At 43.9% G+C, this 12592-nt stretch overlaps 1 protein-coding gene across 2 annotated transcripts in view; it reads left to right on the forward strand.

Moving 5' to 3' along the window:
• The window catches only part of ELP3 (elongator acetyltransferase complex subunit 3), a 194121-nt gene that overhangs the window by 150099 nt on the left and 31430 nt on the right, over positions 1–12592 (forward strand). For both annotated transcript variants that reach the window (XM_068279017.1, XM_068279018.1), the window contains 3 exons: positions 2307–2372; positions 6281–6508; positions 8750–8831. In XM_068279017.1, coding sequence (XP_068135118.1) covers positions 2307–2372; positions 6281–6508; positions 8750–8831 — 376 coding nt within the window. The remainder of the gene's footprint in view (positions 1–2306; positions 2373–6280; positions 6509–8749; positions 8832–12592) is intronic.

Consider the following 12592-nt stretch of genomic DNA (forward strand, 5'->3'; position numbering starts at 1 on the left):
TAAATGATGGTCCAACTAAACACAAACCAGATGGAATAGCATGCCGCTGCAAGATGCTGTGGTAGCCATGCTTGTTCAGTATGCCTTCAATTTTGAATAAACCCCCAACCGTGTCACCAGCAAAACACCTCCACACCATCACACCACCTCCTCCATGCTTCACGGTGGGAACCAGGCATGTAGAGACCATCCGTTCACCTTTTCTGCATCGCAGAAAGACATGGTGGTTGGAACTAAAAATCTCAAATTTGGACTCATCAGACCAAAGCACAGATTTTCACTGGTCTAATGTCCATTCCTTGTGTTCTTTAGCTCAAACAAGTCTTTTCTGCTTGTTGCCTGTCCTTAGCAGTGGTTTCATAGCAGATATTCTACCATAAAAGCCTGATTCACACAGTCTCCTCTTAACAGTTGTTCTAGAGATGTGTCTGCTGCTAGAACTCTGTGTGGCATTGACCTGGTCTCTAATCTGAGCTGCTGTTAACCCGCGATTTCTGAGGCTGGTGACTCGGATGAACTTATCCTCCGCAGCAGAGGTGACTCTTGGTCTTCCTTTCCTGGGGCGGTCCGCATGTAAGCCAGTTTCTTTGTAGCGTTTGATGGTTTTTGAGACTGCACTTGGGGACACTTTCAAAGTTTTCCCAATTTTTCGGACTGACTGACCTTCATTTCTTAACGTAATGATGGCCACTCGTTTTTCTTTACTTAGCTGCTTTTTTCTTGCCATAATACAAATACTAACAGTCTATTCAGTAGGACTATCAGCTGTGTATCCACCCGACTTCTCCACAACACAACTGATGGTCCCAACCCCATTTATAAGGCAAGAAATCCCACTTCTTAAATCTGACCGGGCACACCTGTGAAGTGAAAACCATTTCAGGTGACTACCTCTTGAAGCTCATCAAGAGAATGCCAAGAGTGTGCAAAGCAGTAATCAAAGCAAAAGGTGGCTACTTTGAAGAACCTAGAATATGACATATTTTCAGTTGTTTCACAATTTTTGGTTATGTACTATACTTCCACATGTGTTAATTCATAGTTTGGATGCCTTCAGTGTGAATCTACAATGTTCATAGTCATGAAAATAAAGAAAACTCTTTGAATGAGAAGGCGTGTCCAAGCTTTTGGTCTGTACTGTATATAGCAGTAGGGATGGTCAATTAGATGCAAATAGTTCCAAGTTGAGGCAGTATTATACCAAATTTCTGCAGTTTGAAAATGGGCCAATGGTATTCCACCTTGGCAGAAATTTGATTGGTCCATTTTCAAGTTGAGTCAATTTGCATGCAAAAATGTAATTATCCTGCATCCCTATATAGCAGTACAGATATTTTCTACTAAGAACTGAGCAGGGAGCTCACTTTCAATGGCAATTAATGCAGATATGAACAAGCTTACCTAATGGTAAATAAAACATTAGTAATATACACTGAGTCTCATATTTTATTTTCAGTTTACCATTTCCTGTCCGCCCATTGGCAGCAAAAATCGGCCACATGTATGTGTGCACGTCTATCGCGGCACCCGCTCGTGTACTCCGATCTTCTCTCCTGTTTTAAATTGTCCTGTTTGCAATCAAAAGTGCAAAAACAGGAAGTTTTGAAATGTCATTTTTGCAGAAACTAGTTAAAGTATTCTTGAGATGGTACCTAGTGCTGTGTTTCTACTTACCTTGGGCTTTATCCAGCCCCATGTGGTCAGTGGGCTCCCTTGCTTTCCTTTCCAGCCGCTACGTTCTCTCATTATTACCTCCGGTAATCTGGCTAGACATGCTCTTCTGCGCATGCACAGAGCTGCGCTTGCATAGAAGAGCGGGATCAGCCACATTACAAGGTGATAAAGGGAGAGTGGCGAGGGAACTCACATTCCACATGGGGCTGGGGGAAGGCCTAGGTAAGTATAAATACAGCACTATTCCAAACTCAGGTTTCCTTTAAGATCACATTTTTTTCTAAACTGCAGCCATGACAATCTGATGTAAAATGTGCTTCATTCAGCTGAAAAAGATACAGTAGTAATAAGACTTTCAACTTTTCTGCACTAAAACCTTATCAGCATCATTTCCTCAGCTATACAAAAGTGTTTTGCCTTCTGTTTACTTTTTGAGCTTAATTTGCTCTTTTTTTGACTGCCTCATTTACTTGTGTTTATCTAATCATGTCACCTGTAACTTCAGGCACCCTTTACCCCTCCATAGATAGCCAGAACTTGAAGACCTATAATTGGCTGCTTGCTGTTGTTTCCATATTAACTTTATAGCAAAAACTGAGCTTGGCTGTTGTCTTGTTGTCACCTGTGCACAGTGTCGTGACGTCAGAACCAGAGAGGTGGGAATTCAGGAGATCCATCACAAAGTGCGGCCCTATCAGGTGAGTCTCTGCTTTCGTTTTGCATAATCTATGCAATATTTTTAAAGCTCTACTTCAGGCTCATGTCTTTTATACATATTGTTCATAATATGTCATAATTTGCAGTGCACAAAGCTTTCTGTATTGCCTATAAACTATTTTCGTATTATTATTATGTTGTTGCCTACTTGTTGTGTTTGCAAAACTATCTTCCTGTGCGAATGCCAGATGCAGCTTGGTTAGTCTGAAAAGCATTATGTGAACTGTTCAGACTTCTCCCCCATGACATCATCATTAACTGGAGGCAGTCAGGCGAGCGCTGTAAGAACAGCACAGGAGATTTGGGCGCAGCCGGCGCCACCATAGATCGTATTAGGAATTACAGCTATAGCGGCGCACAGACAGTAACTTCGGCGCCGTCAGAAGACGGAGCTGAAGTTACTTTTAAAGCACTGTAATTCGGCCGCCAGCAATAGCTAGCAGCTGAATTACATCATTCCCCACCATCCACGTGGACCTGGAGGGGGAATAGTATTTAACACCGCTGGGAAATTGTGCAGCAGCAGGATAAGCCATATATGGGATGTATCCTGCACCCAAGTCTACTGGCGGCGATTTCATACGTATGCAGTCAGGGAGGAGCTGGGTGAACACTAATACAGGGGTCACATTTGTATTGCAGTTTTCTCTGTGCATTTTTGCGCATGCAATTTCTGCACACCGTGTGTGCCTTTGCTCCTAGTGATGGGAGCAAACGGCCAGGCTGTGCATGCGCAGTGTGCGGCAGCTGATAGATTTACCGGCAAGGCCAGAGGATGATCGCGGTGGCCTGGGACGGTGGCGAGGGAGCCAACGGCCTGCAGGGAGCTGGAGGAAGCCCCAGGTATGTATCAACCCTTTTTTTTTAATCTCAGGTACACTTTAATACCTCTAAAATAAAGTAGGGACAGTCAAACACATCATCTAACATAAAGCTGAATGCAGAGTCTGATCCTCTGACCTGTTCCATTCATACAGAAGCCTGGGTCAGGCAGCACAGGTCCATATATGGGTACAGACTGTCCTGTCCTATGTCAGAGAGCAGAGTAACACCTTATATTGCCATCATTGAACCTGAACAGATCTCTAGAGACATCACAGCGAGGTATCCTTAGCCTTGCTGAGCTTGTCTATATAAATGTGGATGCTGTAATGAGGTTCCTGTGACCCCTCTATGTCCCCAGCCACCACTCTGCTGGTCCAGCACTGCTGGTCCAGCACATTAGCACTCTCATGTAAACTGACACATGTGAAATGATTTCCGCGTGTTACAGCACAGGGGGAAACGGCTTTGTCATGCATAAACATCATTACCTCCTGGCCCGTTTCGTCAGGCTAGACCGCTCCCCCTGGTGGAATCAGAGCTGCCCGTTGAGGGCGTAAAGCCATCGTGCTACAAATGAATATTTTCCACTTATTTGTAATACATGCTTAAGGGGCAGCAGGCGTGCGGAGTGGCGGCTAATGACAGCGGTCACCAGGGAAGGCTCTGGTCATATCAGATGTCACAAGCTGAGCAATACAAGACTTTCTGCTGGATTTGTAAATGTGTAGTGAGAAGAAATGTTACAGCTGCTCTTTTTCCCCTTGCTGAGCACCTATGTGACAACTTATGACTGAGGCTCCTTTTTCACTCTGTGCAATGCGATTTGCGTGCTGACAAATGGCTACCGCATCATTATGCACACTTATATATGTATAGTACAGTATATGTGGCAGACTGCGTGGACAAGGTAATTGGAGGCAACCTGCCTTCAAAAAGCCGCTCCCTTCAGTTACATTTAAACTGCTTAGGAAAAACATAATCTGAAAATCTGCGCATGCGCACCACAAACACTCCCAAAATACAAAATGTTCACATTAGCATTGGCTTTCATTGTTTACGGTGCCACGCGCGGTGCGGGATAACGCACTGCGCTTCTGGGTCAGCTGGTGCGCTTCCATCGCAGGAGGTGTGTTTATGTTCCATTGACTTTAATGGCCATTGCAGTGAGGTGCGTTAGGTGGAAACAATGCAACGCTCTAAGTGTAAAAGGGGCCTGTGTTTGTGTGGCAGATATATACAGTGCACATTTATTTCATCTCTCTAAGGTCTTTCAGGGGCTCGTTCACATCATACCGCTCAGATGGTCGTGTGACGGCGGCGTGTGAGCGATCGGAACGGATGGGGCTGGAGGAAGCCCCGGGTATGTATAAAATTTTTTAAAATATTCAGCTCTGAGTCCCTTTTATCTCCACAGGTAGAAGTTCCATGGTTTTTTTTTTCCAATGTATTTACTTTGCAAATTTTTTTTTTTGTCAGATTTGTGTTCGTTTCTGTAAAGCATTGAAAACAAAAACAAATGCACTTTAATGCCATGTACCTCTGCGTTCTATGACACACATTTAACCTAGATAGATTTTTACATCTTATGAAAGTGCTTATATGATGCATTTATAGAGTGTAACAATTATCCGGTTCAGATATATTGACTTTCTTCTCCAATTTGCATACTTGTTCTGATTGGGGGACTTAAATCAGGTAATTTTGGGTGCCAGAGGTGCTGCAGTAGCTTGGGCACCCCCATAGATACCCATGTTAAAAAAAACCCTCAATTAACAATAAGTGTAAATTTGAGTGCGCCCGCTATTTTTAGTTGTATAGCGGGCTGCCCTAGTTTGGGCTCCTCCAGCACCTAAATTTAAACTTATAGCTGCTAATCACTGCCTTTAGCATTGCGGCCAAAATACCACAGCGAATATTTAGCAGAGGATAGGCGGGGATTGGGGCGGGGGCTTTTAGGGTTGGGCATTGGTTGTGGAATTGGTTAGAGTTAGGCATTTTATGGCAGGGGATCAGATAGGGTTAGGCATTGATTATGGGGTGGGTTAGGCAATTTGGGCTGGGGATCAGTTAGGGGTAGGCATCGGCTGGTGGTCAAGTAGGGTTAGGCATCTGGGTACTTGTGTATTATCCCGTCTAGCAGAACGGGCTCGGCAGTTAGACAGGCTGGAAAAGTGTGCACTGTGCTTCTTGAGCAGCAAATTCACCACAGATCAGCTGCCCCGTTCCACACAGCTTTCTTTACTGCGCAGTGTTGTAGCCCGTCCCGAAGCCACAGCACTTGTCTGTGTAAGATGTGAGTAGAGGGGCTGTACAGCACACTGAATGCAGTGACCTCCGCTCCATAGACAGCAGCTGCTGATCCCCCCTTAGGTAAGCTCTCCCCTGGTGGGCTGTGATTAGGGGCGAGACCCTTTTATAGATAAGCTGTATGATAGCGGGCAGATTGCTGCAGGGCACAGCGCTGTACATAGCAGGGGGTGTGAGGTGGATCACCTTGTGCTGGTGCTCAGCAAGTCCTCTTCCCTGTAATGTGATTAGGCAGAGTTGGTATGCCGTTAGAATCACTTGTATTTCCCCTCCTCCAGGCTGGAAGGCTTCCTGCCTCTTTCATTATTGCTCTCTATTGTTCTGCGGCCTGATCGCTGACGGAAAAGCCAACACTGCGCAGTGAGGAAAGCTGTGTGGAACGGGGCAGCTGATCTGTGGTGAATCAGCTGCTCAAGAAGCACAGTGCACACTTTTCCAGCCTGTCTAACTGCAGAGCCCGTTCTAATACACAAGTAACGGCATCTGTAGAGGAAGGGCTTCTGTGAGAACAGGGTTAGGTTAGGTGTTAGTAAAATCTGCAATTATTACAGATATTTTGCTATCGGAATTAAGTAGTAATTTTACAGATATACCACTAGCTGCTTTCTCCTCACCCAGATTACCATGGTGCCCTTTTTAAAGATACTATATCAGCAGTACAGCCTGGCAATTAGCAGTTTTAGAAGGAGATCAGCAGTGGCAGACTATAGAAAAAGCCCATGCTTGCATATAAGAGCCATCTTCTTCCTCTGTCCAGGTGGAATTGATCCGAAGAGATTATGTAGCCAATGGCGGCTGGGAGACATTCCTGTCCTATGAGGATCCAGAACAAGACATTCTTATTGGCTTGCTGCGCCTCCGGAAGTGTTCACCGGAGTCCTTCCGGCCTGAGCTGAAGGGAGGCGTGTCCATTGTGCGTGAGCTTCACGTTTACGGCAGTGTGGTGCCCATCAGTAGCCGGGACCCGTCCAAGTTTCAGCATCAGGTAATGACTTGAATGATGCCTGGATCCTCCTGTTTGTATCCTCCAGGCATTTTAGCTGCCTCCTACAGGCCAAAAATATGCTAGCAGGTTAACTGAAATGTCCACTACAGAATTGACCCTAACTATGGCAGAGGTGCAGATCTTGATGGGGGGAGGGGGTTAAACACACTGACACATAGTATATACTCATGCAGAAACGCATGATGGCTCTCCCTTCTGCCATTAAACTTCCCGGTAGCGTTAAATACTATTTCAGCGATCGGTGGAGCCACAAATTACTCTAAAGCGTCCCGCGCAGCCAGGGCCAGTTCTGGACTTTTTGCTGCCTGAGGCAAACTTGTGAGGATGTGCTCCCCAATTGGGAATGATCGCACAGCACCCCGACAATTTACTCTGCTTCATTTAATGTTCTCACATGACATGCTGCAGCTCAACAACACAATAGCACACTGGCTGTGAGTCTGTGACAAACAAACTGCTCACCCTCAGCCACTCCATTCCTCCTCAGTCAGGACAGCAGTGCCACCTTCTGCTGTGCAAGTCAAATGAAACACCGCTGCTCTTCCCCCTTCCCGTCTTCACTCACTATCAGACTCCTCACACAGCACAACTAGCTGATTTTCCCCAATGATGACCTCTTCACTTTTCTCTCCTCTGGCTTTTCCTCCTACTCTGACTGCATGCTGTTAGTGTAAGCACACAGTACAAACATGCTGTCCCTGTAATCTCTGCGCCTGATGCAAATGTTTCACCTTGCTTCATGAGAGAACCGGCCCTGCGCACAGCATAACATCGCTGCTATTAGGCGGCTGGTTTGGGGCACCCAGCAGTGAGCGCAGTGCGCCGAAATCACCTGCTTTGTTCCCCGGTCCTTCTACTCCCCTCCTGCACAGTGCTGCAACCCTCTGAACAATCTTAACATTAAATATGCACTATGTTTGCATAAAGGTAAAAAGTAACCCTTTCCAATCCTATGTCAGACTGTCTGACGTTGGCCATTTTATTCTGATTGTCGGACATAGCCCAGCCCGGGGAAAAAGTGTCTTCCGCTAGGTGGCTCTATTGCTGATTAAATCCTACATAGCATTATCCTATCCAGATCAAAGTGTCTGACTATGACCAACCCTCTGATCGCCATCAGCCCCATCCCCCGCCGCTACGTATTTGAGCATTTACGTGAGCTGATTGTAGGGACGCCACTGCCGGACTTGGTCCGGAACTGATCCCCTCTATGTGGATCGAATCATTGGACAAAGTCTGATACGATGATTCCCGTCCAGCAGCTTGGAGCGCCACATGATAACTAAACTACACTGGTGCTGGTGCAAGGGGAGGAGCTACAGTGCACAGGCTGGCCTTGTCTCCCACCACTGACGCTGGGTTACCTTGATCTTGAAAGAGCAGATATAGAGCCTCTGAATCCCTGCAGCCAATCCTTTTTGCCAATCACCGACGTCCCACCCAGCACACCAGAAAAAAGGACTGTGGGAGACTTGGGTGATCAAAAAAACAAAAAAAAGGATTGAAAAGGGTTAATCAGTGGAAACGGATTATTCCCATTACAATGCTAATGACGATGCCCTTGCAATAAGTAAAGCAGGCATTGCTTTCAATCCAATTTTAGGATTGAGATGCGTTTAGTATTTAACCCTTTAGCAGCCGATTTATTTAGAGGCTTGAAAGTGCTCCAGGCCAATTTATTTTCGCAAATTTTTTTTCTTTCTTATTTGTTACATTTCCTTTGCTTCTAATTAGTACTGCTGCAATGTGTATTTATGGTCACTTGTCACTAGGGGGCAGTGTGAGACAATAACAGAGGACTTCTGCTTTCAGTTTCTATATTTTCTACTAGTAGAGAGAAATCAAAGCATTCCAAGACTTTACAGCACGAGTTCTGCCGACTGAGGTCAAAAGCAATGCACTTCTCTCAAAACGAGATAACTGTATTGAAGCTGCTAATGGATTAAGGGCTCTGAGTCGGTGTAGGTAAATTGGCAGCTTGTCTGCGGTTTACAGTGCAGGAAGAAGTGCAGTTGGACCAGTGGTGGAAGAGAATCATTATTTAGTTGATATATTGCCTAGCAGCTTGTTTTATGGATTTACAGAGAGACCAGGCACATTAAATGTTAACATGGAAGCTTATTTCAAGGTGAGGTTCCAGTATGCACTGGAGGCGGGGCTTAAGGTGGCGATGGGTCAGTGTTCTTGTGTTATAGCATGATTCTGTCTTTCTATTCTCAGGGATTTGGGATGTTGCTGATGGAAGAAGCGGAACGAATAGCAAGAGAGGAGCACGGAGCGTGGAAGATCGCTGTTATATCAGGTGACCTTTCCTTGTTTTTATATTCTCCCAGTCCTTGTCCTAAAAACATCACGTAAAACTGAAATCAAAGAATACACAAGGGGAAGTTGCTATATAGGTAGTTCTGGTATGTTCGTAAATACAGGTCCTCTTGCATGTGTGTACACAACAACAGGTCCTGAGGTTCTCTTGCTTTCTCATAATTTTCAAAAAATTTTAATGTTGCCTTCATGCTGGTGGACATATTTATAACAAGTTGGTTAGACTGATTGCTTTTTAATTATTCAGAAATATTATTTGGTACTTTAAAAATGGAGAACGCCTATGGCAATTACAACGGAGGGTCAGCAACTGATGTTATCGAAAGGGGCCCTAAGATCTAGTCGGAACTGTAGGGAATCATTAGGAGAAAATGATGTGCTTCTAGGAGAGGTAAGCATGTTTTATTCGGTTGCAGGTACATTGCTATAAACTGTTTTAATCACCTTTTTCCGGCACCAGCAACTCATCAGCAAGAGTTGCACACACGACTCATTACAGCAAGCAGGAGATAGATTTCTCAGGCTTCTTCAATATTCACGTTATTTATTCAGGAAACAGAAATACAGATAGATACAGTTCATCATATCCTAGCCACGCCAATCTTCATGTTGCGTTACAAGCTTCTTGATTAAACTTCCTGCTGAAGTCAATCAGGTGCCTTCTTTCTAAACTACGTTGCACTAGACTACCTATGTACAGCATACATTATATCAGATTACATATAGAATGAAAATACTTAGAGGTCCTAGTCAGCATTTAGAGCTAGTGTGAAAGTAAGAAGCGGAGTGAGCTCCGATCGCCCACCCGGGCTTTAATACCGACTAGGAAAGAGTTAAATGTGACATCATCTTCGCCATCCCCTAGACCAGCCTATTGGTTGAGCCCCCTCGTGGTATCCTAATACCCACCTACTCGATTAATATTCAATGTCACCTTTCCTTTACTTACTGGAATTTGGTATTTTGGTAAACATGACCTATGTTGATTCTTCTTGTGGTGTACGTGTTGAGGTCAGTGTAGGCCTGTGGCCTTCTTTCAGGAACATGTTCTAAGTATCTGCGTGTATCCTCTGCTACACGCAGACCCTGAGATGCCTCTGCCTGCATCACAAGAACCTCTATTTATTATTTATTTTAAAGACATACTCTGCGGCCAAGCCTTTTACATAAAACTCAGGCCAAGTAACTGAGGCCTACTTAAATTCTAACATACATCATGTGTTTATTTTAAATAATTTCACTCAGATCAGGTTCCTTTTAACCCTTTAGTTTAAATAAACCCTTGAGTTTATTTAGAGTCTTGCAAGTGCTCCTGGCTAATTTATTTTCGCACATTATTTTACGTCTTATTTTTTACATTTCCTTGCTACTAAATACAGTTGTGTTCAAAATTATTCAATCCCCAATGCTGTAAAGAGTTTTAGGGAATTTAGTGTACATTTGTAATTGTGTTCAGAATGAAATCTTACAAGGACTTTTTAAAGAACCAAATGCAACTAAAATGACATCAGTTGTGTTTGTAATACAGTATTAAAGGTTTTTTTTTGTGATTTCTTCATTGACACAATTATTCAACCCCTTAAAGACTACCACTCTTAAGAACAGAGGTTCATTCAAGTGTTTTCGATCAGGTATTGAAAACACCTGTGGATGTTAACGCGCAGCAATCAAGCATAATAAGCATCAATTAGGCAGATTTAAAATGACTGTGATACTCAGCTCCTTCTAGACATTTACTGGTGTGTTTACAAACATGGTGAAGTCAAGAGAATGGTCCAGGAAGACAAGAGAAGAGGTGATTTCTCTTCACAGGAAGGGCAATAGCTATAAGAAGATTGCGAAGATGTTAAACATACCAAGAGACACCATAGGAAGCATCATTTGCAAATTCAAGGCAAAGGGCACTGTTGAAATGCTACCTGGTCGTGGCAGAAAGAAGATGCTGACTTTGAATGCTGTGCGCTACTTGAAGCGCAAAGTGGCCAAAAGTCCCCGTGCAATAGCGGCATAGGGGGCGATATACAGGCTGGGAACGCGAACAATCACTCGCGTTCCCATGCCTGTCGGCCGGTGACGGCCAAACCGGAAGTGTTCGCCGGCGGGTGCAGAGGCATCGGAGCGGAGCTGCGAGGGCACCGATCGTCTGCAGGGGGCTGAGGGAAGCCCCAGGTGAGTTCATCTCATTTTTTTTGTGTGGCTTTAGGTTCACTTTAAAGATGAGAAATTGTGTATTTTTTCACTTTTTTCCTTATTTTCCTTTTAAATGCATAAAAAAATAAGGTAATTACTAAAAACAAATATCAGCAACAAAAAGCCTAATTTGTCCTGAAAAAAAAAACAATATTTAGATCCTTTAGTTGTGATAATTATTGATAAAGTTATTGCCAAATTAATCTGAGCTGAACTGTGAAAATGACCAGTGTAGGGAAGTGGTTAAACATGTTTTATTTTTTTTACTGGTGCTCAGTTGCCTTTAAGATATGGAGGAAATCATATGCTCATTCTGTGGCTGGTTATTTCTTATCTGTAATGGAAAGGCTTTTTTTCATGGCTAATTTCAACTGTAGAATTTCTTCCTTAGCATGAGATAAAAATGCACAAAAAAAAGGGACCGTATCGCGCTCCATCTGCATGAGTCATTGTTAATGCTCGCTTTAGCGCAGCCACTTTCCCGTGTTCTAGATGCGCTCTGATAATGAAATCTCTCTGCCTGAATTAAAACACCGCTGCAGATTCAATCAGCTCACTAAGCGGTTGCTTGAACTTGCGCAGAGAGGAGCCCGGGCCTCCCACAATGTCTGATACAGCTGCGTGGCCAACACACACACACACACACACACACACACACACCTACCTACACACTACACCTACCTACACACTACACCTACACACTACACCTACACACTACACACACTTACCACACATACATACCACACACACACACCACGCACACACATCACACATACCACACACACACACACACTACACCTACACACTACACACACTTACCACACATACATACCACACACACACCACACACACACATACCGCACACACACACACATACACTACCAGCAATATCTGCAGCACAAGCTCAGCAGTAAAACCGAGAAGTGCTTCAGCAGTGCCCTTGTCTCTCCCTCCTTCCCCGAGGGGACTGCTGGACAGGTTGGCGCTGCCTGGCAGGGATCCATACTCCAGGTCCAGTATACCATTTGTGTGTCCTCAAGGAGAAAATGAACATGGACGCCAGCCAGGAGATGGCACAAAGGGGAGAGCAGCTTGTGTGTCATTTTATGTAAGAGCTTTAGTGACACAGTTATGTCGTACATCTTCCTAATACAATGCCTGGTGCTGATTCTTTGTAATGTGTAAAGCTTTACAGACTTCTAATTAAAGGATGTATTTATTGTCAGCCTCGCTCTGTTTGTAATTTTAAAGTAAATCTGTGATGGGAGGAAAGACGTTCTATTTTACTTAATTACTTCACCACTGAGGGGTTTTTCCCCTAATGGACCAGAGTAATTTTCATTGCTCCTTTTCATTGGCCAATAACTTTATTACTGCTTATCACAACTATTTAATTTAACTATTTAATTATCTATATCTTGTTTTTTCACCACCAATTAAGCTTTCTTTGAGTGGTACATTTTTGCTAAGAATTATTTTATACTAAGTGCATTTTAACGGGAAAAATAAGAAAAAAAATGGAAAAAATTCATTATTTCTCAATTTTCGGCC

This window comes from Hyperolius riggenbachi, chromosome 4, assembly GCF_040937935.1.
Source record: "Hyperolius riggenbachi isolate aHypRig1 chromosome 4, aHypRig1.pri, whole genome shotgun sequence".
Lineage (NCBI taxonomy): Eukaryota > Metazoa > Chordata > Amphibia > Anura > Hyperoliidae > Hyperolius > Hyperolius riggenbachi.